Raw genomic sequence first — 27,373 nt, forward strand, 5'->3', positions numbered from 1 at the left:
AGAGAGACAGATTGAGAGAGAGAGAGAGAGAGAGAGAGAGAGAGAGAGAGAGAGAGAGAGAGAGAGAGAGAGAGAGAGAGAGAGAGAGAGAGAAGAAAGAGAGAGAGAGAGAGAGAGAAAGAACGAGAGAGAGAGAAGGCAAATGGAGGCCTCTAAGTGTTGGGCTCTGTTAAGTAGATCACCTAACCCAACGGTGCAGAACAGAGAACCCATAACACCAATACTCAATCACTGTGAACCCAGGTTGTCACAAGTCTCTCATCATGTGACAGGGGAGGACACCTTACCTCTGATGGAAAAGATGAGTTCAGAAGGCAGACATTTTGTCTACTCCTTTCTTTGGCACGCCTGCCTGAGTAGTGATAGTGATAGTAATATACCTCAGCTGCAGCACTGGGCTGACAGAAGGAGAGTAGAGCAGTATAGCTAGCGCTGGATCTCACAGGCTGCATCTCAAATGGAACCCTATAGAGCACTACTTTTGACAATGGCCAGTATGCATTATATAGGGAATATTATTATACTGGGACACAGCCACAATCTCACAGCACACAACAGGAAACATCTGTCAAAACTCCCCTTAAAGTCCACTATCTTTATGCACTCTAGTCCATGGGCCAGACGGACAAATTTCACATTCACTATATATATAAAAGTATGTGAACACCCCTTCAAATTAGTGGATTCGGATATTTCAGCCACACCGTTGCTGAAAGGTGCATAACATCGAGCACACCGCCATGCAATCTCCATAGACAAACACTGACAGTAGAATGGCCTTACTGAAGAGCTCAGTGACTTTCAACGTGGCACCGTCATAGGATGCCACCTTTCCAACAAGTCAGTTTGTCAAATTTCTGCCCTGCTATGTCCATAATAAAGTGTTGCTCTACCTTCTTAACAGCACTATAAATGTGTCACACCTGGACTACTGTTCAGTAACGTTGTCAGGTGCCACAAAAAAGGACTTAGGAAAATTGCAATTGGCTCAGAACAGGGCAGCACGGCTGGCCCTTGGATGTATACAGAGAGCTAATATTAAGAATATGCATGTCAATTTCTCCTGGCTCAAAGTGGAGGAGAGATTGACTTCATCACTACTTGTATTTATGAGAGGTATTGACATGTTGAATGCACCGAGCTGCACAGCTCGGACACCCATGCATACCCCACAAGACATGCCACCAGAGGTCTCTTCACAGTCCCCAAGTCCAGAACAGACTATGAGAGGCACACAGTACTACATAGAGCCATGATTACATGGAACTTTATTCCATATCAAGTAACTGATGCAAGTAGTAAAACTAGTTTAAAAAAACAGATTAAAAAACACCTTATGGAACAGCGGGGACTGTGAAGCAACACAAACATAGGCACAGACACATGCATACACACACACGATAACATACGCACTATACACACACGTACACATGGATTATGTACTGTAGATATGTGGTAGTGGTGGAGTAGAGGCCTGAGTGCACACAGTGTGTTGTGAAATCTGTGAATGTACTGTAATATTTTTAAAACTGTATTAACTGGCTTAATTTTGCTGGACCCCAGGAAGAGTAGCTGCTGCCTTGGCCTTCACTGATGTCTATTGATTACAATGATATGCAATATGATTCTATAATTTGTGTTAATATCAAGAAATGTGATGTGAAACCTGCCCCGTACATTGCACCCTATATGAAATCCCATAGGATTTACATCCAGCAAAGTGCCTTCATAATGAATGCACCAAACTTTACATAAAACTAGGGAAAGTCTAAACAATGATGCCTAGCTATCTATTGCTGATTTAACCATAGGGTACACATTTTTCAATATGGCTGCCAACAGGCTCCATTGGTTTTAGTTGGATTGGTCTGACATTGACACAACTCTTTCAGAAATAGGTGGAATATGCCTAATGATAATTTAAAAAATGATTATAGTTATGCAGATAGCAAAACCAATTTAGCCAGTTTTGCAAAATATATAATCTTTGTAAAATATTACCACAATTGTTTAAAAAATATGTCAAAATTACTATTCATATAACTGTTTTTGGTCAGTATTTAGCATCCCTTATTTCTATATGTTATTGTCAAACAATAAAACATGTATCTATAATATTCCTAAAGGGATCTTTCATTGGTTTGTAGTGATTATAATGATATACAACATTATGCCATATTGTTATGGACTACTCCATAGCGGCAGGTAGCCTAGTGGTTAGAGTGTTGGCCAGTAACAAGTGATTTAACAAGTGACATCAATAATGGTTCATAGCTTTCACATGGATTCACCTGGTCAGCCTACATATGTCATGGAAAGAGCAATGTTTTGTACACTCAGTGTATATATATATATATACGCCATGCTATGATCAATCGCAATTCCCTACAGTACACTCCCCATATACTCCTAATAGGACAATAATGGAATAAATCTGTCACATTTCCCCATACAGTAGATTTACAATAGAGATATGTCCTAATTGCCTATCCTCAGTATGGTACGTACTGTATACTATTTTCTCCTAGTTCTCCATATAACAGCTTCTAATCTCAGCTCCATTATGAGTCCAGGGAGGGATTTTACTGTATATACATGAGTGACTGTCATACAAGACTTTCCCATCCCTAACCCCATTTCCTGAATTCCCTGCAGAGCTACATGAAGGGGATGAAGGCCTGCTTTGAGTGAAGGATGTGTACTGTGGGTGAAGGAGGTGTACTGTGGGTGAAGGAGGTGCACTGTGGGTGAAGGAGGTGTACTGTGGGTGAAGGAGGTGTACTGTGAAGGCCAATCCAACATATAATGGCCATTTCCTGGATGTTGTGGCTGTCATGGACATGGCCAATTCACAACATGAGCTCTTCCTCCTACAAGGCCGTCAACAATGGCTACTACATCCATAACCCCATGTCATCCACAAATCTTTCCTCCTCTTCCTCTTTCCTCCTCTTCCTCATCTTCCTCCTCCTCCCCATCAACAATGACTACTAACTACCCCAATAACCCATGTCATCCACACATCCTCAGATGCTGGACTAGAGACTAAGTACTATCTTTAGACTACTCCATTGCACTCTTTTTTGGGGAGAGTTCAGCTAAGGCTCTCAAATCCATTACTTTTTTTCATTCCTCATGAATAAGATATGCATCTAATTTATTCTCTGTGTGATTTAATCCGCCACTCTGTGCCTGAGATATAGACCCAAATGTGCATTTTAATAATACAAACTTGTGAAAAATGATCTCTGAGACTTTCTCTGCTTCATTTCATTTCATCCTCCACAAGTCATGAGTCAGAGGCATCATTGGTAAGAGCCCCACATTGGTTTACTAGCACTCCATAGACAGTAACCTACATTACTTTATATGGTAGGAATTCATTCACTTGCTAATCTCTGTTAACCCAGAACTAAAGTTTCACGTAATTGGTCAGCTGCTCAATTAAGTTCTGGGTCCATATGTGTTATTGCTGGTATCAAGAGATGCTTAAACGAGGAGCAGTACTGGAATCTGCTCTCTTCGCAAGTTACGGGCCGAATGTCCCCTCCCCTTATGAAATTCGATTTGTGATTTGTCCAAATAACCAGTGATGAAAAACCCAAACACCAGAACTACTGCTGCTCATTATCCTACGCATCCCATTCCTTCCAGACAGATTCTATGGTACCAGTTATGTTTACGTAGCTCTGTCCACAAGAGATTATTCACTTGCTAACCCTCATGTACACTGTACATATTACCTGGATGTTTTTAGTTGTTTTGCTACCTAGCTCCATACAGAACTTGTTCAAGACCAGCCACAGTCTCAAACATACAATTAATTCCATACGTCAGATGAATTCCACTGTCGATGAGTGAGTGTTAACCTAATATTCAAATAATCTCTAATGTACAGACGCTTCATTCCATATAAGTCAAGATGAATGCCATTATTGAGCACTTTAATTTAGGTGAGCATATATTCAAATTTTTTGTAAGGTACTGATGCTTATTAGTGAGATGCCCTATGAAGATTTGCCTGGATCACAGGGCAAGGTTGTGATAAAGTTATTTAATTATGAAGTGCGTGTTAGATGATGGCGTAGGAAAACAAAACAACACCGTCCTCTTTCCTCATTCCTCTCCTCTCTACCACGTCTACATTCCTGCTCTGCTCTGTCTTCATTAAGGGAGCGGGACACACACGCTAGTGCGCACACACGCAGGCATGCACACAAATATGGTCCAATAATCAACCCTGGGAGGTGAGGTGGAACCACCCACCCACACACACATACACACACACACACACACAAACACATGCACACACTCACCCTGGTGCAACAACACGCTGCGGAAACAACACCGGAAACCCAGCCTGTCAGTCCACTCCTAGTCCTAACCCTAACGCTCCTTTACATACCTGCATACAGTACCTCTGTGGGTTGGGCTGTCCCCTCCACTTCCAGGCAGTAAACAATAAAACAATGACACATTCTGACAGGAATTAAGTCCTAGGTGAGAGGTATCTCCTTACAGCAGAGACACACATTCCTGCAGGCACACACACACACACACACACACACACACACACACACACACACACACACACACACACACACACACACACACACACACACACACACAGTAATACGCACACACACCAATGCACACTCTCTACACAATAACCTTGACCCTTTACACACAATCCTGACAGATATACTCCCAGAAAGCTCAAATCAGATCAGATAGCAACATATGAAATACACATGCACACACACACACACACACACACACACACACACACACACACACACACACAGGCCCCTCGGACCGTTGGTTATTTACTCTATCACATGTGAATGAGGGCAAAAGATGACATATTCTCCTGCAGAAGAAAGACCTGGGCCGTGTCCCAAATGGCACTTTATTCCCTTTATAGTGCACTACTTTTGACCAGATAAAGGAAATAGTGTGCAATTTGGGATCCAGCCCCAGTAAACACAGAGCTGCTGTAAATAAGCAGAGTAAATGTTATTGTAGCCGTAGTGGAGGGCTTCCAGGAGCTGCTTTAAGGGGAAGAGTTAATATTGCTGTAAACTATGGGTCAGTGGGAGCGGGGTCTGGTTTCCGCCCGACAACAGACCCTCTGTGTATCATTGGCCCTGGGAGCAGGATGGAGGCTGAGGCTGCTGCAGCTGGGGTGCTATATATCTGATTGTAAATCCTGTGTAAATCCTATAACCACAATCTCATCTAATCTAATCTACGAGGCGTTGATGTCACAGAGAAATATCCATTCCAATCTGATCATTTCCAGAATACTGTGCTGTATTGTCATTAACTCTGGCTTATTTTGATCTCTTCCTCTGTTCTATATACAGTTCTGTAAATCAAACATCAAAAGTGTGTATTAATCTGCCTGTGAGGGGAAACACACACACGCTCACACACGCACGCACACACGCTCACACACACACACACATCCTCTCACAGTGAGTGTGCCTCTAATGCATGTGTCAGCAGCCAGAACCAAAGCTCTGAAGGACATTTGAATATGACCTTCACAGAAGAGCTGTCGTCTCCAAAAACACTGGGTTTCATTTCCCCTGGGACGTGTGTGTGTGTGTGTGTGTGTGTGCGTGTGTGTGTGTGTGCGTGCGTGCTCGTGTGTGTGTGCGAGTGCATCTGTGTGCATGAGTGCGTGCATGTGTGTGGAAATGTCACATTTTTGGGTCTAAATGGGGACATGACACAGGGAGAATGGCAGTCTTTGACACGACTCCTCACAGCCATACTACTCTACTACTACATCCTCTGTGTGGATCACACCCACTACGAGACTCTAGTGTAGAAAAGACCTTGATCAAAGCGACCACTATGAAAATAGTGGGGAAGGGTAGTAGGGGGAACTGAAGGGTAGTAGGAACTAGCAATGAGATAAGACAAGATTAGGTAAGATACGTTTTAATTATTTGTTTAAACATCCATTTATTTCGCAACTTTTAAAGTGCAAAAACTGAATGCAGGGAGTATGTGGGAAATGACTGAGTAAAGAGCAAATTCCATTTCTGTACTATGGGGGAGTGAGTTGTTATTTGACAGGGAGGCATCATCATCATAACACAGGAGTTTGTGAAGTGTTCAGAGCACCTTTAAATCCCTCTCTCCTACACTTTCTGTAATCCTCCTGTCTCTTTCTGTACCTCTGTGAGGGAGTTTCAGGTCTTCCAGGTAAACACAGTTTAATCCCTTCAAATAATGAGAGGCACAGCTGATTAGGGAATCATTAACTACAGCATGAGAGAGCGTAATCCTGCTGCTTATGGAAGGGTTTGGAGGTTTCACTGAAGGCTGGGATAGTCCATAGCTCTTAAAGGCTGGGATAGTACCAACTCACTATCTTAAAAGCCCATTCCTTAACACTAAAAAGAACAAGATGGCAGCTCCACCACTTGGTTTGCTGTGAAACTGAAGGATGGGGCTGCAAATATGTAAGCACCACTTTCAAATTCATACTGAAGGCTGGGATATTCATTTACATTTTAGTCATTTAGCAGACGCTCTTATCCAGAGCGATTTACAGTTTTTTTGTGAGTGCATACATTTTCATACTGGCCCCCTGTGGGAATTGAACCCACAACCCTGGCGTTGCAAACACCATGCTCTACCAACTGAGCTACACGGGACTGTATTCCCTCTCTATGATGCATTTTGTTGCCATCCAGAGTCAACAAAACATGGTGGTGTCCGCCTAGTACTGGTGTCTCCTGTCCACCACACCAACGCTTCTACCTGAGAACTATAATCTAAAGACAAACCATATAAGTGGAAGAGACAACACCAAAGACAAAAACCCTCTCCTCCCTCTCCTTATTTCTACTTAGGTCCACTCCTCATCTCTCCCTTTGTGGCCACTGCTTTAGAAGTGGCCACAAATGACATGGAACATGGACAGGGTCAGTGATTATGACAACTGGCTTCCTTTCAGAAGGACTCTGTGGTAATGTGTCATGTTGAGATTAATAGAAACGTGTTGATTAGAGTCCTGGCAACATGATCAAACAGATTTGTATCTTTTTAGTTGTCTCTTATTAATCATTATCTGTTTCCTGTTGTAAGAAAACAAAGGCTTATTTTGAAACAATCCCTTTGTACTCAACCTCATCCAAATCCTATTGACTGGTAGCTCTACCCATCACCACAGTTAAAGTACACTGAACAAAAATATAAACGCAACATGTAAAGTGCTGGTCCCATGTTTCAAGATCTCAGAAATTTTCCATATGTACAAAAAGCATATTTCTCTCAACTTTTGTGCACAAATCTGTTCACAACCCTGTCAGTGAGCATTTCTCCTTTGCGAAGATAATCCATCCACCTGACAGGTGTGGCATATCAAGAGGCATGATCATTACACAGGTGCACCTTGTGCTGGGGACAATACAAGTTTTGTCACACAACACAATGCCATAAATGTCTCAAGTTTTGAGGGAGCATTCAATTGGCATGCTGACTGCAGGAATGTCCACCAGAGCTGTTGCCAGACAATGTAATGTTCATTTCTCTACCATAAGCCGCCTCCAACGTCATTTTAGAGAATTAAGCAGTACGTCCAACAGCCTCACAGGACCTCCACATCCAGCTTCTTCACCTGTAGGATCATCTGAGACCAGCCAGGACCTCCACATCCGGCTTCTTCACCTGTAGGATCATCTGAGACCAGCCACCCGGACAGCTGATGAAACTGTGGGTTTGCATAACCGAATCATTTCTGCACAAACTGTCAGAAACTGTCTCAGGGAAGCTCATCTGCGTGCTCGTCGTCCTCACCGGGTCTTGACCTGACTGCAGTTCGGCGTCGTAACTGACTTCAGCGGGTAAATGCTCACCTTCGATGGCCACTGGCACACTGGAGAAGTATGCTCTTCACGGATTAATCCCAGTTTCAACTGTACCAGGCAGATGGTAGACAGCGTGCATGGCGTTGTGTGGGAGAGCGGTTTGCTGATGTCAACGTTGTGAACAGACTGCCCATGGTGGCAGTGGGGTTATGGTATTGGCAGGCATAAACTTCGGACAATGAACACTATTACATTTCATTGATGGCAATTCGAATGTACAGAGATACCGTGACGAGATCCTGAGGCCCATTGTCGTGCCATTCATCCACCACCATCACCTCATGTTTCAGCATGATAATGCACGGCCTCATGTTGCAAGGATCTGTACACAATTCCTGGAAGCTGAAAATGCCCCAGTTCTTCCATGGCCTGCATACTCACCAGACATGTAATCCATTGAGCATGTTTGGGATGCTCTGGATCTACGTGTACAACAGCGTGTTCCAGTTCCCGCCAATATCCAGCTACTTTCCACAGCCATTGAAGAGGAGTGGGACAACATTCCACAGGCCACAATCAACGGCCTGATCAACTCTATGCGAAGGAGATGTGGCAAATGGTGGTCACACCAGATACTGACTGGTTTTCTGGTCCACGCCCCTACTTTTATTTTTAAGGCGCATATCTGTATTCCCAGTCATGTGAAATCCATAGATTAGGGCCTAATTTATTTATTTCAATTGACTGATTTCCTTATATGAACTGTAACTCAGTAAAATCTTTGAAATTGTTGCATGTTGCGTTTATATATTTGTTCAGCATATAAATATCTACACTAGAATGTTACACCACGTAATACTGGCCTCATTGTTGTGGTGATGAATGTAAAATACCATGTCAACGCTAAAATAACACAGACCCATTATGACACCAATGTCCCCCAGAGTCAGCCCTCACCCCTCTGTGAGCAAAACAAGAGGGTGTGAGGTCAGATCATACTTAGGGAGCAAGGGGTGAAGGGTGAAGGGGTGACGGGGTGACAGGGTAACAGCGGTTGCCACAGAAATGGTGTGGCCTGTTGAGTAACGGTTATCGTGAACACATGAAAGCTTCGGTGGCTGACAGAGGAAGAGGCGGTATGTAATTCCACTGCTTACTATTACAGACGTCGGCTAAATCTGAGCCCTAAAGAACACAGACTGTTTTCCCTCCGTGATGGGAATCGCACGCTAGCAAGTGGGCTTTAACAGAACCCAGGGAAAACTGTGGAAAACTAACTTGGGAAAAGAGCTCTGGCAGGATATCAAATATTTTATCAAAACACAACTAGGCCTACCATGTCTACTCTATAGCCTTTCTATCTGATTGTCTACAGTGAAATAAAAGGTGCCTTTGATATCCACTAAGACATATTTTACACTCAAATCCTATGCACGAAATGCTAGATTAACCCTTTGTATAAGTACAGTGTCACATACAGTATAGTCTGTCACGAGAGACTACATCCCATATAATGGTGATGAACAGTGTGGCTTTTCTAACTCTTAGACCAGCTCTGAGAACCGAGCCACTGCCAGTCCCAAGCAGATGGAAAAACAACACTGTGGAGAGAGAGAGAGAGAGAGACAAGCCTATAAACGAAATTACTAGAGCTTTTTTCCATCTCTTTAATGCTTCTGTTGTTGTTTGGGAGCCTTTAATGTGAACACTATAAAAAGAGAGGGAAGGAGAGAGAGGAGGACAGGAGGGAGACGACAGACAACAGCCAAGTCTGATGTGGCGGTGGCGGGCAGGCCTAGCCCCAAACTTTAATTTAGTAACAAGATGTCCAATTTGTACAAGGCTTCTTCAGAGATACTGACTTTGACACTTCGGGTTCTCTGTGACTGTCTATAGAGGAAATCTGAAATAACACATTAGGATCCTCAGACGAGAAAATGTCACAAAAAACGTCCTCCATTTTAAGTTGTATGGCACTGAAAGTGTTACTTTTTCTTTGCTTAGGATTTGGACTATCTAAATTGAGTGCTACTGTCAGGAACCTACACAGCTACACCATGTTATGTGTTCTCTTTTAGTTTTAAAATGGTTGATCATCTGGCTATGTTAAGATGGAGGTTATTATTAGTCTGCTGTCAGCAGACCTGTACAGGTGACAGTAAGACAGACAAGGATCTGCTAGAAACAGATCTGCTTGTTAAGACACAGTGAGAGAAAGAGGGGGAGGAGAAAGAGAGAGAAGGGGGGGGGGAGAGATAGAAAGAATAGAGAGGAGAGACAGACAGAGAGCGAGAGATACAGTAGGCCTACAGTACAGTAACAGTACGGTGCCACAGCCCTGGCCACTGTAGTCTGTACTGACAGCTGGGTCAGTGAGGAGCCAGCAGCCACAGCCACAGGGGTCTAACCAGCATCTCCAGGGGTGGCCAGGCAGGAAGAGGCAGAGCCTGTCAGACTGGCTCACCCAGTCCCCTGTGTCTGTCCCCTCTTCCCTCAATGGATCACCCTCACACAATGGCTGGCCCTCTCTTAGACCAATTAGACAGTGTCATAAACAGGTTAAAGAGGATTATTTCCGTACAGTCATCTAAATGCCACCCTGTGTGTGTGTGTGCAGAGGTAAAATGTGGATTTGAGAGGTGAGGCAGCCCTACTCCAGGGGCGAGCCGGGGTGGGTGGGGAAAATGGGGTGTGTGGTGTATGGATCTATAATTGCATATTCGTAATGGCATAGAGCGGAGGTATTTCTAGGATTTAGGCTACACACGAGGCACAGTTTTTAGTAGGGTCCAGTTAAAAAATTGCATGCAATTCTACGTGCAATTCTACGTATACTCCTCCAAAAACTCATTTTTTTTCATGAGCACCAACAAGTGAAGTTCATAGGAGCATACAGTGCCTTCAGAAAGTATTCACACCCTTTGACTTTTTCCACATTTTACAGCCTGAATTTAAAATGGATACAATTTAGATTTATTTGTCACTGGCCTACACACAATACCCCATAATGTCAAAGTGGAATTGTGTTTTTCGAAATTTTGACAAATTAATTAAAAATGAAAAGCTAAAATGTCTTAAGTCAATAAGTATTCAACCCCTTTGTTATGGCAAGCCTAAATAAGTTCAGGAGTAAACATTTGCTTAACAAGTCACATAATAAGTTGCATGGACTCACTCTGTGTGCAATTATAGTGTTTAACATGATTTTTGAATGACTACCTCATCTAGGGAATACATGTCATCTATGCACTTAAATAGCAAATGGAGGACGCTTTTCCCATGGTTTATTTTCATACCAGCCAGGTAGGCTATACTCCTATTGTAAAGCAATGTGCTTAATATTAAGAAAGTTGAGATATAAATATAGTAGGCCTAGCCTATTGAAACCTGATGGGATCCTCCTCTTTTTAATAGAAGCCATCACTCTGTTTTCTCACGCAATTGCATACTGTAGCCTTCAAAAATGTTGCACAACATGAGCTCATGGGCTCTCATGAAGTGTTTGATTAGATTTTCGATGACATTTGCATTGATGTCAGAGTGATTAGAGGGACAATAGAGTGCTGAGTACCAGGCAGTTAGCAAGTTTGGTAGGCTACTAATGACCATCAGCAGCATCAGAGCTTGGAGAAGACTAATTACCGTGACTGCCTTCATGACTTGTGACCGCTGGTGTGGAGGTGATACGGTCACCGTAACAGTCCTAGTCCTTCCAAACTCAGTTGCCGGAGAGGAATGAAACCGCTCAGGGAATTCATGAGGCCAATGGTGACTTTAAAAGTTAAAGAGTTTAATGGATGTGAACGGAGAAAACTGAGGATGGATCTACAACATTGTAGTTACTCTACAATACTAACCTAATTGACAGAGTGAAAAGAAGGAAGCCTGTACAGAATAAAAAATTTTGAAAACATGCATCCTGTTTGCAACAAGGCACTAAAGAAATACTGCAAAAAATGTGGCAAGGCAATTATCTTTTTGCCCTGTATACAAAGTGTTATGTTTGGGGCAAATCCAATACAACACATTACCGAGTACTGCTCTCAATATTTTCAAGCATAGTGGTGGCTGCATCATGTTATGGGTATGCTTGGGGAGTTTTTCAGGATAAAAAATAAACGGAATGGAGCTAAGCACAGCAAAATCCTTGAGGAAAAACTGATTCAGTCTGCTTTCCACCAGACACCGGGATATTAATTCACCTTTCAGCAGCACAATAACCTAAAACACAACTCCATCTACACTGGAGTTGCTTACCAAGAAGACAGTGAATGTTCCTGGTTAGTGGCCGAGTTACAGTTTTGACTTAAATCTGCTTGAAAATCTATGGCAAGACTTGAAAATGGTTGTCTAGTAATGATCAACAACCAATTTACAGAGCTTGAGCTTGAACTGTTGCACAATCCAGGTGTGGAAAGCTCTTAGAAAAAGACTCACCAGCTGTAATCGCTGCCAAATGATTTTCTCACACTCAGGGGGTTGAATACTTATCTAATCAAGATATATTATTGTTTCATTTTTCATAAATATTTTGCAAATGTTACAATTAATCTTCCACTTTAATATTACAGTGTATTTTGTGTAGATCGTTGACAAAAAAAAGACAATTAACTCCATTTTAATCCCACTTTGCAGCACAACAAAATCTGGAAAAGGTCAAGGGCTATGAATATTTTCTGAAGGCACCGTATCAAGTTGGGTGTCAAATGAAAGCTAAAAGTCTATATTTTTGGGAAATTAAGGCATAGATACATTTTTCGACCTTTTTCCATCTTAAACATTTGGCCGAAGTAAAGGCTTTGATTTCCAGATAAACAGATGGAAAAGGGGTCTTAGAAAACATCTACCAGAAAAAGTCTGAAAAGGTATCAGAAATACATCAAAACACAATAATGTTGATGTAAAGAACCCTGCTACCTAATGTGGGGTTCTATTTTCTCATAACTGGATGGGATGACTAACTTACAAAGAATGCATTAATGATTAAAGCATAAAAGGTTTATACTGTACTGATATGAATGTGAGCCCGTATACGAACCAACATACTTATCATACATACATTTTGCATATAATAAATTTAGCTTGGATTGAATATCTCTTGATTATGTTTTCTCTTATTCCAATACCAGATTTGAATTACGCAATTTCTAACACTACTATCAACACTTATGTTCAAATCTGAACCTATCATAATTTTGGATAGCACAGTACAGTACAGTGAGTAGAGCACAGTAGAGTACAGTACAATACCCCAGACCGAGTCAAGATCGAGGGCTCCGAGACCGAGTCAAGACTGAGACCAGAAAAACGTGAGTCCAATTCTAGACCATGATTGTAATTGTGTCAAATCGCCACCATAAGAGTTCAAAATGTTCTGTGTTCATATTTCAGAAGAACATACACATATGGATTCTTTAGACATTCAGAATGGTGAAAAGATGAATGCTGAGGGCAAATAGAGAGCAACTCTACAACTGATAGCTACCCAAACAGGTCTATAATAGATCAAATATAAAATAAGTTAGAACTTCTCCCGGTATCCCCTTATTAATAGCGAGGGCGCAACTTTCAAACAATTTCCCCCACAATTTCCCCACGCTTCCCTACCAAGGAAATGCTGATGAGTGCCAAAAAGTTTGAGGATATTTTTCAGTGAAAGTAAAGGACAGTAATGTTACCAGTAAAGTAGGAAGCCCAGGTTTCAATAGGCAATAAGAAATGAATGTGTCATGAAAGGAGTGTGGATATTTGGCCTGGCGAAGCGTTTGTATGCACTGACTGAATGGGAGACCGAGTCATTGTCCGAACCCGAGTCAAGACCGAGTAAAAATGTATCCTACACTGAAACAAGACCAAGACACTCAATATATGGTCTCGAGACCGGAATCGAGTACTACAACACTGCTGTTTAGTATAGATCAGGGACCATTATGTAATTCCGTTACCGTAATTCCGTTACCGGGTGAAAATCCAATTAACTTACTATAGTTTAATAACCAAAATAGATTGATTTCAAACTCAAGGTGCCAGGTCATAGCTGACACCCCATTGTTTCTGCAGACATCTTTGAATCTTAAAGGTGCTACACATAGGATTTCTTAGAATTTTTGCATTGCGATTTAGTGTAGGGAATCATTGTACCATCTAAATCGCTGGAAATATAGTTTTTACAGCTAGCTTCAAACAGCGGTTTTGGTCCACTAGATTCAAAAAGCTGTAAAAACAATATTTTTTGTTATTGAATAGATATTTCCCACCGATTTGGATGGTACAATGATTTCCTACACTATTCAGTGCTTGTTTTCTCACATAATCTGAAATTGAGTGAACAGTGTAACATTTTTGCAACCAGGAAATGACAGAGCTATTTCCACTAGATTACACAGCCATAAAGTCAGAACAGCATTCCCATTTTGACAACAGATGCTGCTCCGGAGGGAGAAATCAATAGGTGAATATCACAGCCAATCACAACACTGGCGGGTAAGTAATACTGCAGATATATTATGGACATTTTCTGAAATTACAATGCCAAGGTTATAACAAATGCTATGTGTAGCACCTTTAATTCGGAGCAGATATTTAACAGAGTTTTTGGGAAACATGGTCGCATAAATACCTGAGAGAGATTTTACCGTAATTCCATTACCAAAGTTTGCATCTGCACAGTTCTTCCACTAAATTCGTTTTTGGAAATGTTTCAGTGGAAATGTTTTAAAGTATTTCTTGTGCATAGACTTGTATGGTTAGGTCAACTTTTAAATCAATGGTTCTTGGCATACATTTTAAAGTGAAAACACTGAGTCAAAGCGTAATTCCGTTAAAGTGGAATTGCCCTGTGGGCAACATTTGCATAACCAAAGGTACTGGGGCTCAGCCCACTCTGGCTCTCGTTTGGATCATAGGTGCCGGGGAACAGCCCTGGTAGACCCTGGCCCAATTGAATCCCTGTGTGTGTGTGTGTGTGTGTGTGTGTGTGTGTGTGTGTGTGTCTGTGTCTGTCTGTGTGTGTGTGTCTGTGTGTGTGTGTGTCTGTGTGTGTGTGTGTGTGTGTGTGTGTGTGTGTGTGTGTGTGTGTGTGTGTGTCTGTGTGTGTGTATTTGTGTGTGTGTGTGTGTGACTGTGCGTGCATCCTGATCTGAATCTCTTCCTCTCCAGTCAACCCCTCTCCCCTGCAGCCTTCCTGCCAAGTCTGATGATACTGGACTGGGGTCCAGGGGGTCCCTCAAGGTGCTAGATTATCCCCCATCATCACAGGCCCCTAATTAACAGTTTGACTGAGACTAAATAGAACCCGATGCCTTGAGAAAAGCACGAATAATCTACTACTCTGGTCTCCACCCTTCATCTGCCGAACCCAGATTAGACTGTTCTAAACCCCCTCCAACCTGGCTGGGTTTGGGGTGAGGAAGGGGCATTTAGATGGCTACTGGGGGATGACACACACACATCTTTCAAATAAGTTTAAGTGCTGCCCAGCCGTCTGCCCCCCTCCCCCGCGTGGACCCCGATATTCCCCTAAACAGCTAATCCAGTCTTTATCATAATCTGCTGGGGAGCTTGGACTGTCTGATGGGGGAATAGAGGAAACACCACCGCTATGAATCTGGGTCTGAGAGCGTTGAGAGCGACGACAGCAAATTAAATCCAATTTAATGGGTCCTACACTCTCAGAGAGCACTCTAAATCCTAGTCTCCTAAAAACCATGAGGCATAGAAACGCCTGGTGCTAGAATGTCTCCATCAGGACCCATAAACTCTGGACAGAGTGTACAGAGTGACCCTAGACTGGCCATCGTAACTCCTCTGGCGCTTACTCTCAAGGGGTAGGTCCCAAATGGCACTCTATTCCCTATATAGTGCCCTTATTTTGGGTAGTGCACTAAAGTAGTGCACTATATAGGGAATAGGGTGCCATTGGGGACACAGACCTAGTCTCCTCCACTCCAATCACCTTCTCACTAATGGTCCTGTTGTATTTAGAATGATAACTTCATGACAGTGTGTTCTAGATCGCAAATCAACTAACTGTAAGTTACAGAACAGAGCAATCAACCACAGATGGCATCCAAAATGGCACCCTGTTACCTTTATAGTGCCCTACTTATAGTGCCTTATTTATTACCTGAGCCCTACGGGCTCATTTCATTTTATTTTCTTTATTTAGCCAGGATAGTCCACTCAGTAACAATTGCCACTGTTTTCCAGGAAGTCCTAGATTCAAGGCTTAACCTAACATTAACAGCAATGCAATGCAACGTTCAATGTAGCAGCACTGCTTACAGACATTGCAGATCATCTAAGGGAGAGGAATAAGACTAGAACACATTCACTGCCTTTCTACAAATATACAGCCCTGCTGCCCCTTCACAGCACGCTGTAAATAGAGTAGGAAGGGAACAACCACATCACAGGCTAAGAAATCAACCACACTCAAGGATGCACACACACACACACACACCCCAGACTGCTGTGTTTTTACCTAACAACACTCATAAACAGTCATGGCATGGCCCGGGGCCTCCAGAGCGAGGCGGGCGGTGTTGCTCGTCGGTCTGGGTTTGAGTTACGGCTGAGAGAAAAACATAGATGACCCAGAACCCACCAAAACAGCTGAGGCCTCACAGCCTAGCAGGCAGCAGGGTCAGTTGGCAGGGTCAGTTGGCACCCTCCATCTCTCCACCACCTCACAGTGAGACAGGGTGTGTCTGAAAATGATACTAGCTCCAATTTGCAATGAGAGGAATCGAGGTAGTAAGGACGTAGGAGGCAAGGATTCGACGGCTAGTACGTTTTTCATACGCAGCCGCAGACACATGGCAGGCCCGGACCTATGAGCATTTCTCCATCACACGTGGGTTTGGCTCCTCACTCTGCCTGACTAAAAACATATTACCATAACCGACCAACGTGTCTGTTTACCAAGACAGACACCCGGGAGAGCAAATAGTGGAGGTCACAGAAGTTATAACTGTGGATGTGTCCCAAATGACACCATATTCCCTATGTAGTGCACTCATTTTGACCAGGGCCCATAGAGTTCTGGTCAAAACCAGTGCACTATGTAGGGAATAGAGTGTCATTTGGGATACACCCTGTGTGCTCCGCAGCACTCTCTCTAGTTCCCAGCATGTATTTCAATTAAACACAGAGCAGTGGCAAATGACAGAGCATTAACAAGAGCGGAGGGAAACGGATATTATAAACATATATATATATATAATATAATAAATATATATATATTAAACACATTTTAGGGAGGATTTTTTGTGTTGCATGGTCTAAATTAGTTTGAAGGCTGGAAAAGATGGATGGATGTGTTTGTTGATTCCAGTGGACTGAAATGTTTTTCCAGAGGATTATTTTATTATAATCTCATTTTATGAGCCTGGGACATCTTCTAAAGGTGTGTTGTTTTCTGTCTGTTCAGTAAGCCTATGTAAATGAGCATTTCATTGCAAACCTGGACCAGTAGTATTCAGATCTAGAAATCCCTCTTTAAAACGTAACAGTTCCATTCGTTCTAATTGTGCCATTCCAGGCCTGTCTCTCCTTGTTAAATGGCCACATTGGGTTGAAACGGCTTCTATAAAGAATATTGGCAGTAAATGACGACTTTGTTAAATTACTCAATCAAATCCAGTAGAGAACATCTGGCAACAGCAATCAACAAAGAAATAAGTTTTCTTTCTGTTGTTCATGTTGGCAAGAGATAGATAATGAATAGCAGTGTGCGTACAGTGTTTGTCTTTGTACATACGTGTGACTTTGAATGAAACTGCATGATGTGTGTGTGTGTGTGTGTGTGTGTGTGTGTGTGTGTGTGCATGTGTGTGCCTGTAATTCTCTGATCATTGGTGCAGAAAGAAGAATCAGGCGATGTGATGGGTGGCAGGAGCCGGGCTGCCTCTGTCAGCTTGAGAGACAATGCAGCAGTGATAAAACAGCAGAGAGCACACTACAGTAATGTAATGGCTGGAAGCACAAGGACCTTTTGATGGAGGGGCAGGCAGGAGGAAGCTATGGCTAAACGCAGCCTGCATTCTGCTGTGTGTCCACTCTCCTTTGACACCTCACCACTCAGCTACCACTGTACTGCAGTCAGCCCCTCCCTCACACAGCCCCACTTGAAATGAGGGGAAAACTCTGAGTGTGTGTGTGTGTGTGTGTGTGTGTGTGTGTGTGTGTGTGTGTGTGTGTGTGTGTGTGTGTGTGTGTGTGTGTGTGTGTGTGTGTGTGTATGGGGGGGATACAGTACAATGGGCACCTGACACGAGGAGAGAGGGATTAAGGGAGGGATAGATGGAGGGAAAAGGAAGGGAGTGGAGGAAGTGAGAGGAAGAGGGAGGGCGACTGGAAAATAATCGTAATCATGTCCCCGTTTCCAGGGCTGTTGTGTCCTCTGTACTGATCCATCATACTTGGTCACACAATTGCAAAAGAGAGCAAGAGGGCGAGAGAGAGAGAGAGAGAGAGATGCTGTGGAGAGAGAGAGAGAGAGAGAGAGAGAGAGAGAGAGAGAGAGAGAGAGAGAGAGAGAGAGAGAGAGAGAGAGAGAGAGAGAGAGAGAGAGAGAGAGAGAGGGAGAGGGAGAGGGAGAGATGCTGTGGAGAGAGGGTGGAGGCATACACAGTCAGGAGTGACCCACACAACATCACCCACAGTCCCCCTCCCCCTAAACACTTTACTACCAGCACCGCAGATGTACAGCACACACTAATTACCCTAACACCAACACCATGTCGGTCAGAATACAGCAGGAGAGGAGAGGAACTTTGGAGATGGTCATTTTAGGTAAAGGTGGAGAGAGTATATGTTTCTGTTGTGTTCAGTAAATCAGTCCAGCCAGGTCACTGCTTCCCTCCTCGCTCCTCCTCTTCCCCCGGCCTCTCTCTCGGAGGGTCTTGTGCACATGCTGCACATGCATAATACATCAGGCAGTGGTCAGTAGCAGTGGTAGTGAAGGGACCCCCTCTCCCTCTGCACCACATGCACTCAATGGAGAGGAGACCTCCATTGCAGCTTCCCTCACAAGGGTTGGTTAGTGCTGCAATCCACCTGCAGCCCCTTCCCTCCATCTCTATCCATCTCTTTCTCTTTTTCTCTCTCTCTTTTTCCATTTCTCTTCTCCTGCTCTCTCTCTATCCATCTCTCTCGCTCTCTCTCTCTCCATCACTCTTCTGCTCCTGTCACAGCACTAGAAGTGCTCCCCCAGTCAATAATCTACACTATACTGTAGTATCTGGGTAGAAAATTCAATTGTTTGATATTTACCTCGCTAATCATTATATTCTCAACACCACTGAAACTGTAAAGACTAGATGCACATGATAGGGGAAGGAGCGGAGTCACAAAAGCCCAATTGAGCTGTTTTCCAGTCCATTACTGAAGTGTTTGTCATGAAAATCACATTTGCAGTTTCACATGTGGAATTGCAAGTTCACTTTTTTTACAGACGAGGGCTCATATTGAGTGTATTTGCATGTGTACATATGAACTACGCTAATTATATGTATTTTAGAAGGTTACTTTTTATGAAATGTGTATCTAATGGCCGCATGCTAATTGCTAACTGCTAGCTAGCTTAGTGAGAGGCGATATCTAGCCATCCATTTCGTCCTAGCTAGCAATTTTTAGCTTCTGTTATTGTTAACTGTCCATTGGTTTTTGCTACATTTAATAATGTATTTCAAAATGTGTGAATGTGTTTGCTATTGGAATTAATATAAACCGATACAACAATGCAATGTAAAAAAATATATATATATAAAAAATATATAATAATATTGTAAAGTGGTTGTCCCACTGGCTCTCATAAGGTGAATGCACCAATTTGTAAGTCGCTCTGGATAAGAGCGTCTGCTAAATGACGAAAATGTAAATGTAAATGTAAAACAAATTGGCATTGTGAGGATAAAGAAAGTTTTGCATCATATGTATTTCTGCCTGCTTGAATGGCGAATAGCTCAGATACACATGAAAACATGAAATTACCACGGGAACCGATAAAACATAGTTTAGAGACGCACAAAAACGATTCAATCAAAATGGGTGAATATTTTCTTTAACCCCCAACGGTGGTTTATTGAATTATTTTCTTTGTCAATCAACTTGTTCTTAAAAAATCGAAATCTTGGTTTAGTGTTTCTGTATCAAAATGTACTTTGGGTTCATTTTGACCCCAGCCAAAAAACACCTAATTTCACCTATAGTAATTTAATAGATAGGGCCTTTATTTGAATCAAGGTTTCTCTTCAAGTTATCCATACCACCAGAGGGTGGAGGGGGACCTGTATCAGTGATTTTGCCCAGATACACAGTGCACCTGCAGAGATGGAGCACCTTATGTACTCGCCTATGGTTATAACTGGTTATAACTAGGTATGACTGTGTACAAAATCTAAATTATCTTACATATATGCTTAGTTGCAGTCAAAACAGCTCATAGAAGTCTGTCAGTGGTATGAATACTTGGTAGAAATGCAATATAAAAACCAGCTACACTCTGAATGTCCACATAGTGCTGTATTGGTGTGTATTCTCCCAAAAATAGTTATTCCTATAATATCCTCCAATATTATATATGTGCAACTTGCTTTGGTATTTGGGTTGCTCTAACATTTGGTTTGAAGTGACATTGAGGATTTGAGCATGCTTTTTTAAGCATTTATTCAATTGATATTATACAATTTTTGTAAGGGCAGGAAAGGGAGGTGTGAATAGAAAACAGCTATGATGAACAGCTCACTCACCCATTGTTATTGTACTGTAACTCTGTTTGACAAGGATGTGGGTTTTCAAACTATCTGCATTGTGTTTGAATGGTGCTTATATATGCTGAGATTAGATATGCAACTGTACATCAACACATTCTTGGCACAGGGAAGGAAGGAGGTTACCTAAGCTAACTATCTCTCCCATTGAGAATAGATCATTCAGAAGCTCGAGGCTTTGCCCCTGTTGTTTGCCTCTAGTGGTGATATCTATCTAGCTTAAAATCACAGGCAGAACTGCCTCTAAAACAATAGTAACCCAACTGAGAAGACATCACCTCTGTGTGAATCTGAATGTGATGATATAGCCTTTGACAGAAGCCCTGCTTACTTACACCTACCTACTGGCAATCTCCCTCCATCTGGTACACTGTGAAGACACGTGTTCGCAGTAAATCATAAGGCTTCATCTGTACATTGTGTTATATCTGAACTGGTTGCCAACTGAAATACCTGGGCAACTAAACATGAACGTGTTCGAATATAAACACATTAAATATCATGCAAATTAATTTCTAAATATATTGTAGGTCCAATGTTGTAAAATAGATGGGGATGATATATTTAGTCAGTGCAGTACTTTACACTACAGTAGGCTACACGATATCGCTCTCTCTACTATTGTATGTCCTCCTCGCCATGAACAGACGGCTCTCCTTGCTGCGTGCTGCGGCAGTATGTTTAGCCCCATCCATAGCGACTAACAAAGTCCTGCATGTGGTTTGGAAGAGATGCGTAAAGCTGAATTCTATTGGCATCTCGTTCACTTCCATTATCGAATAGAATGCGCAGGTCCAGTGATTGATTTTGCGCAATATGAGGGCAACATTTGGACACCGAGCAATCTGCAGTAACAAACTAACACGTTACATAATCACAGCCTCATTACTAATGCATAACATGTCAAAATGAATCTAACAATCCACACGGTGATATAACACGCCACTGCTATACTGAGTCTGCTATAATGTATTATATTGGGGAGACAGCTCTGCTCCTATAGTCCACGGAGAAGGTACACTGGAAACATGTGCAACATAATAAGATGGAGAGGATAGCTGTGCCAAAAGTGCTATCAGTCTACAAACTAAACTCCCACAAATAATGAATACCTCAGACTTCATCTGATATTATGATGATGTTAAAAAATGTATCTCCAGTTTGGGAAATTTGGAGAGCCAGTGCAAGACGCATTCATTTTGATCATTTAATTACTTTAATTACGTTATATTAGTCACTGATTAAAACAACGAGAATAAGACATTTCAAGGCCATTAGCAAACTGAAAATTATATCCTGATAATCGTCCCAAGATTTATGTTAATATCTTCTTTCATACCTCAATAACTTAGTCACAGTATTGCATTATTTTGGACAGCTCATTGTAATATGCATCCAGCATAGGCTATCCTTTCACAAAGTACTATTCCAGCACTGACTATAAGGAGGAGTATCATGCGTAAAATTAAATTGAGCACTCCAAAAAATGTATTGGTTAACTGCAGTGTGGTTTCTATGGAAACGTGGTAGGTCCGACCAGAGGCAGGGAGGGATAGATTAAAGTAACTGTCCAGTGAAAATCTCATTTTTAAAAGCTCATATTTGGTTTGCTCATACCAAAATAATGTTGTTGACTTTCCTTGTAGTTGTGGCCAAAGCATAAATGAGAGAAAAACCACTCAATCAAAAAAAAAAAAATTTTTTTTTTTGCTTGGAACATGACATCCTCTTTGACCGAGACAGGCCCAGTGGGGAGAAGGATCCTTCTCGAGACTAGGGGAGACACAGTCTCAGGAGTACGCACTCACTACACACAAGCAAGCTAGCTAGAAAGCCAAGCAAGCCACAGCTGGTGTTAGCAAAAAGGACAAAGCCAATGGAACAACTACAGTATCTCGCCAGTCACTTCTATTTCAAATTACGTGGTTTGTAAGAGTTGGCCTGCTGGCTATTTAGAAGCAGTTTGCTAACATTAGCTATCATGGCTAACTTAGCTAGCTGGCTAACCAACAAGAAAGCAAGTCCTCCACACACCAACCATCTCGCCATTCCCTTCTATTTTAAATCCTATTTGTAGCTAAAAGTTATATGTCAAGAGGAAACCTAGTTAGCTGTTGTTGACTCGTATAGGTAGCAGAAGTAGCCTCACGACTTGCTCATTAGGTAGCTAACAACAAAAACATCAGGAATATAGTGATAAAGCAAAAGGACAGAAATGACTCAGTCTGCATTTATTGCTGTTATAGTAAAGTGCCCTAGTAGTTCCATTGTGCATTTCCAAATCCTGAATCCATCCATACTATTTGACTAGGTGCAGCCGGGCTCGGGCAGGCTGCCCCAGTGGCCCCATGTTGGCGCTAATTTGAATCTCCAAGTGTATGTGCGTCTCATTGACTGAGCTGTACCAGTATACACCTAAATCACTCTGTTGTTTCCTAACAGGCCAAGCAGGGGCACAGAGCAAAGCTGCTTTTTAACATCCTTACTTATAATCTTTTGGAAGGACATTTATTTAATTCATATTGTCACAAATTTTAAGGTAATATTTCATAGAAATCTGGAACGCTGGACAGATACTTTAAAGTCTCATAGTAGGAGTTGTTAATTATTCAAAAGTGTTTTTCAAAAGTATTGGTCTCTTGTGAAAACGCAAGCAGGGAAATCATTCTCATATGCATAGGGAAACTCTCTGAGGGTGCTTCACATTTCCAAGAAAATTCTCTCACTTCATTTGACGAGTATTTTCTTCCCCACATCTGATGTGACAGTTGTGGATGAATAAACACACACATTGTTCACAACTTTGATTAAATGCAGCAGTGTGAGAAAACACACCATCTTGGGTACTTTACGCAATAGATAATACATTTTTTTCAGTGGTGTTGGTGCAACTAAAAGACACTAAATGAAACAGGCTTTTCACAAAACTCCTTCCACATATGGCCCAGAGAAATAAAATATGGACATCCCCTGGAAGGGTCATCAGAGAGAGAGGGACCATATCAGAAACAGGGTAGGCTATGTGGCACCTCTTTGTATATTTATTTTGATATCTATTTCGATATACACAATCTTGTAATTATAACCCTATAATAATTAGCATGGGTGCTTTGGGTCTTATAGCGGTATGAATTTGGCCTTTTCTCCCCCCTAATTCCAAAGCGCTTCAAAACCTCTGACAGATCAAGCCAGAGCTGGACAGCTACCGCACGTAGCAACAGCACGGCAGCAGCCTCCCTGAGTGACACAAGGCGATCTTAATTGATGTGCGATTATTCAGGACAGTGCCAATCAATATCTCAAGGCCCCTGCTCTTTCCTGCCTGATACCCCACAAATAAAAGGAACTGATATATTTGATTTAATCACCTTTCCCCAAATCCTGCCAATAAATAATCTATGTGAGAATAGCAAATATTGAATATGGAGACCACATTGCTGCTTCTTTGTACAGTGAATAGCCACGACTGCCCACTGTGCGTGGGCAATCCGGTCATTGTTCGATTGCTCTCATTGGAGAGAGCAGGGCTCACACAAAGTAGGCTATTGTATCCTATGTGTTCTAATTGCACTCTACATGGGCTATATAGAAGAAGAAAGAAAAATACAATAAACAACATTAATTCTACACTTGTGCGATAGTCCCTCATTGGGATGTGATAATTGCATTTACACAAAGAGAAATGTTGGGCTCTTACCTGCCACAGTGTATCTGTCCATGTAATTGAGCACATTCCCAAAACTGAGAATCCCAGCCGCAGCCGCCGGAGACCGGCATCTAAGCAGCGCAGCTCGGAATTTCTGCCCGGGCTTGCAGGGATGGAGGTCCGGGTTGGATTTCAGTCCAGGACTCATGCTGCCCGAGAGAGTGTGCACCTCATCCGAACTGCTGCAGCCCTCGATCTCGCATCCATCGCTCTCCACACACATCTTCTGACACGACAGATCCAGCGCAACAGAGAATCAGCCACACCGCACAGAAGGAACAATTGATCAATGTTAGGTAGCCTAGTAAACGGTTAGAAATCTCCAACTGTGATTCCTCGCAATAAGATATTAGACGCGTTGAAGATGTCGTCTTGTTAAGTGTTTGAGAGGGAGTCGCGTCTCGCTATGGTTCATATTTTACCAGCACACTGACAGCACTGACGGGCTCTTGCGCTCCTTAGGTTTTTCCCTCAGTACCATGAAGTCCTAGTGGAGGGGGTGTGAACTGACTTAAAAACTCCGCCTCCTTGAAAATTACTGGCACCTGATGTCTGGAGAGAATGCGGGGAATTGCAATTTCAGTGAGGTGTGCTGTCACAAAACATTTCCCAGTGGCACTCGCAGGTCCTCGAGAGCTTTGTATATTCACTATTCTGTTATTTTTAGGGGAAGCGGTGGCAACAATGGGGAATGTGGCAACAATGTAGTATGTGCTAGAATCGGTGACACAGGACAGGTTTACTAGGTTTATACCTGATGCAGTGGAGGCTCCTCAGAGGAATTTCAGAAAAATAACATTTGTGAAACATTCAAAAAGTTATATATTTTTGATAAAACTATACTAAATATATTCACATGTCACCAAATAAAGTTTTGCAATGAAGGTCTACAGTAGCCTCAACAGCACTCTGTAGGGTAGCACAATGGTGTAGCCAGAGAACAGCTAGTTTTGCCCTTCTCTGGGCACATTGACTTCAATACAAAACCTAGGAGGCTCGTGGTTCTCACCCCCTTCCATAGACTTACAAAGTAATTATGACAACCTCCAACCTATCAGAACTATTGCAGCATGAACTGACATGTTGTCCACCCAATCAAAGGATCAGAGAATGATTCTAGTACTAAAAGCATAAGCTACATCTAGCTAGCACTGCAGTGCATACAATGTGGTGAGTAGTTGACTAAAAGAGAGAGAAAGACAATAGTTAAACAGTTTTGAACAAACTAATTTCTTCAAAAAATAAGGAGAAGCCAGAGAGAGAGAGGGAGAAAGCTAGCTATATTTCACATTTTTTTCACTTTCACTTACAGTTGAAGTCAGAAGTTTACATACACGTTTTTCAACCACTCCACAAATTTCTTGTTCACAAACTATAGTTTTGGCAAGTCGGTTAGGACATCTACTTTGTGCATGACACAAGTAATTTTTCCAACAATTGTTTACAGACAGATTATTCACTTATAATTCACTGTATCACAATTCCAGTGGGTCAGAAGTTTACATACACTAAGTTGACTGTGCCCAACAGCTTGGAAAATTCCAGAAATTTGTGTCATGGCTTTAGAAGCTTCTGATAGGCTAATTGACATACTTTGAGTCAATCGAAGGTGTACCTGTGGATGTATTTCAAGGCCAACCTTCAAACTCAGTGCCTCTTTGCTTGACATCATGGAAAAATCTAAAGAAATCAACCAAGACCTCAGAAAAAAAATGGTAGACCTCCACAAGTCTGGTTCATCCTTGGGAGCAATTTCCAAACGACTGAAGGTACCACGTTCATCTGTACAAACAATAGTACGCAAGTATAAACACCATGGGACCACGCAGCCGTCATACCGCTCAGGAAGGAGACGCGTTCTGTCTCCTAGAGATGAACGTACTTTGGTGCGAAAAGTGCAAATCAATCCCAGAACAACAGCAAAGGACCTTGTGAAGATGCTGGAGGAAACAGGTACAAAATTATCTATATCCACAGTAAAACGAGTCCTATATTGACAAAACCTGAAAGGCCGCTCAAGAAGGAAGAAGCCACTGCTCCAAAACCGCCATAAAAAAGCCAGACTACGGTTTGCAACTGCACATGGGGACAAAGATCGTACTTTTTGGAGAAATGTCCTCTGGTCTGATGAAACAAAAATAGAACTGTTTGGCCATAATGACCATCGTTATGTTTGGAGGAATAAGGGGGTGGCTTGCAAGCCGAAGAACACTATCCCAACCGTGAAGCACGGGGGTGGCAGCATCATGCTGTGGGGGTGCTTTGCTGCAGGAGGGACTGGTGCACTTCACAAAATAGATGGCATCATGAGGAAGGAAAATTATGTGGATATATTGAAGCAACATTTCAAGACATCAGTCAGGAAGTTAAAGCTTGGTCGAAATTGCGTCTTCCAAATGGACAATAACCCCAAGCATACTTCCAAAGTTGTGGCAAAATGGCTTAAGGACAACAAAGTCAAGGTATTGGAGTAGCCATCACAAAGACCTGACCTCAATCCTATAGACAAGTTGTGGCCAGAACTGAAAAAGCATGTGCGAGCAAGGAGGCCTACAAACCTGACTCAGTTACACCAACTCTGTCAGGAGGAATGGGCCAAAATTCACCCAACTTATTGTGGGAAGCTTGTGGAAGGCTACCCGAAACATTTGACCCAAGTTAAACAATTTAAAGGCAATGCTACCAAATACTAATTGAGTGTATGTAAACTTCTGACCCACTCGACTTCTGCAGAGGCTGCCTCCCCTCCTTGTTCGGGCAGGCTTCGGTGCTAGTCGTCACCGGCTTACTAACCACTGCCGCTCCTATATTCATCATTCCATTTGTCTTGTCTTGTCATTACACACACCTGGTTCTTATCCCCTCGTTAGTCCGTGTATAAGTGTTCCCTCTGCCCCCTTGTCCTTGTGGTTGATTGTGTAATTGTGAGAGTAGTGTAGCTCGTTGGAGCTACTCGTACCATTTTGTTGCCAGGGTAGATATTTCCCCTGTGCCTATGTATTGTTGGATCTACCATTACAGTGTATTGCCAGGGATGATAGTTTCCCCTGTGCCTGTTTCGTTTGTCG

At 42.4% G+C, this 27,373-nt stretch overlaps 1 protein-coding gene across 1 annotated transcript in view; it reads right to left on the reverse strand.

Annotated features, from left to right (window-relative positions):
- Positions 1–24,743, reverse strand: part of LOC311121345 (sphingosine-1-phosphate transporter SPNS2-like) — a gene marked incomplete at its 3' end in the record, with an annotated part of 35,686 nt that extends 10,943 nt beyond the window's left edge. The window contains exon 1 of the mRNA XM_084195846.1: positions 24,297–24,743. Coding sequence (XP_084051972.1) covers positions 24,297–24,528 — 232 coding nt within the window. The 5' untranslated portion in view covers positions 24,529–24,743. The remainder of the gene's footprint in view (positions 1–24,296) is intronic.
- Positions 24,744–27,373: the final 2,630 nt, after the last annotated feature.

The sequence above is a fragment of the Coregonus lavaretus genome (assembly GCF_964263955.1).
Source record: "Coregonus lavaretus genome assembly, contig: HAP1_SCAFFOLD_1835, whole genome shotgun sequence".
Taxonomy (NCBI): Eukaryota; Metazoa; Chordata; class Actinopteri; order Salmoniformes; family Salmonidae; genus Coregonus; species Coregonus lavaretus.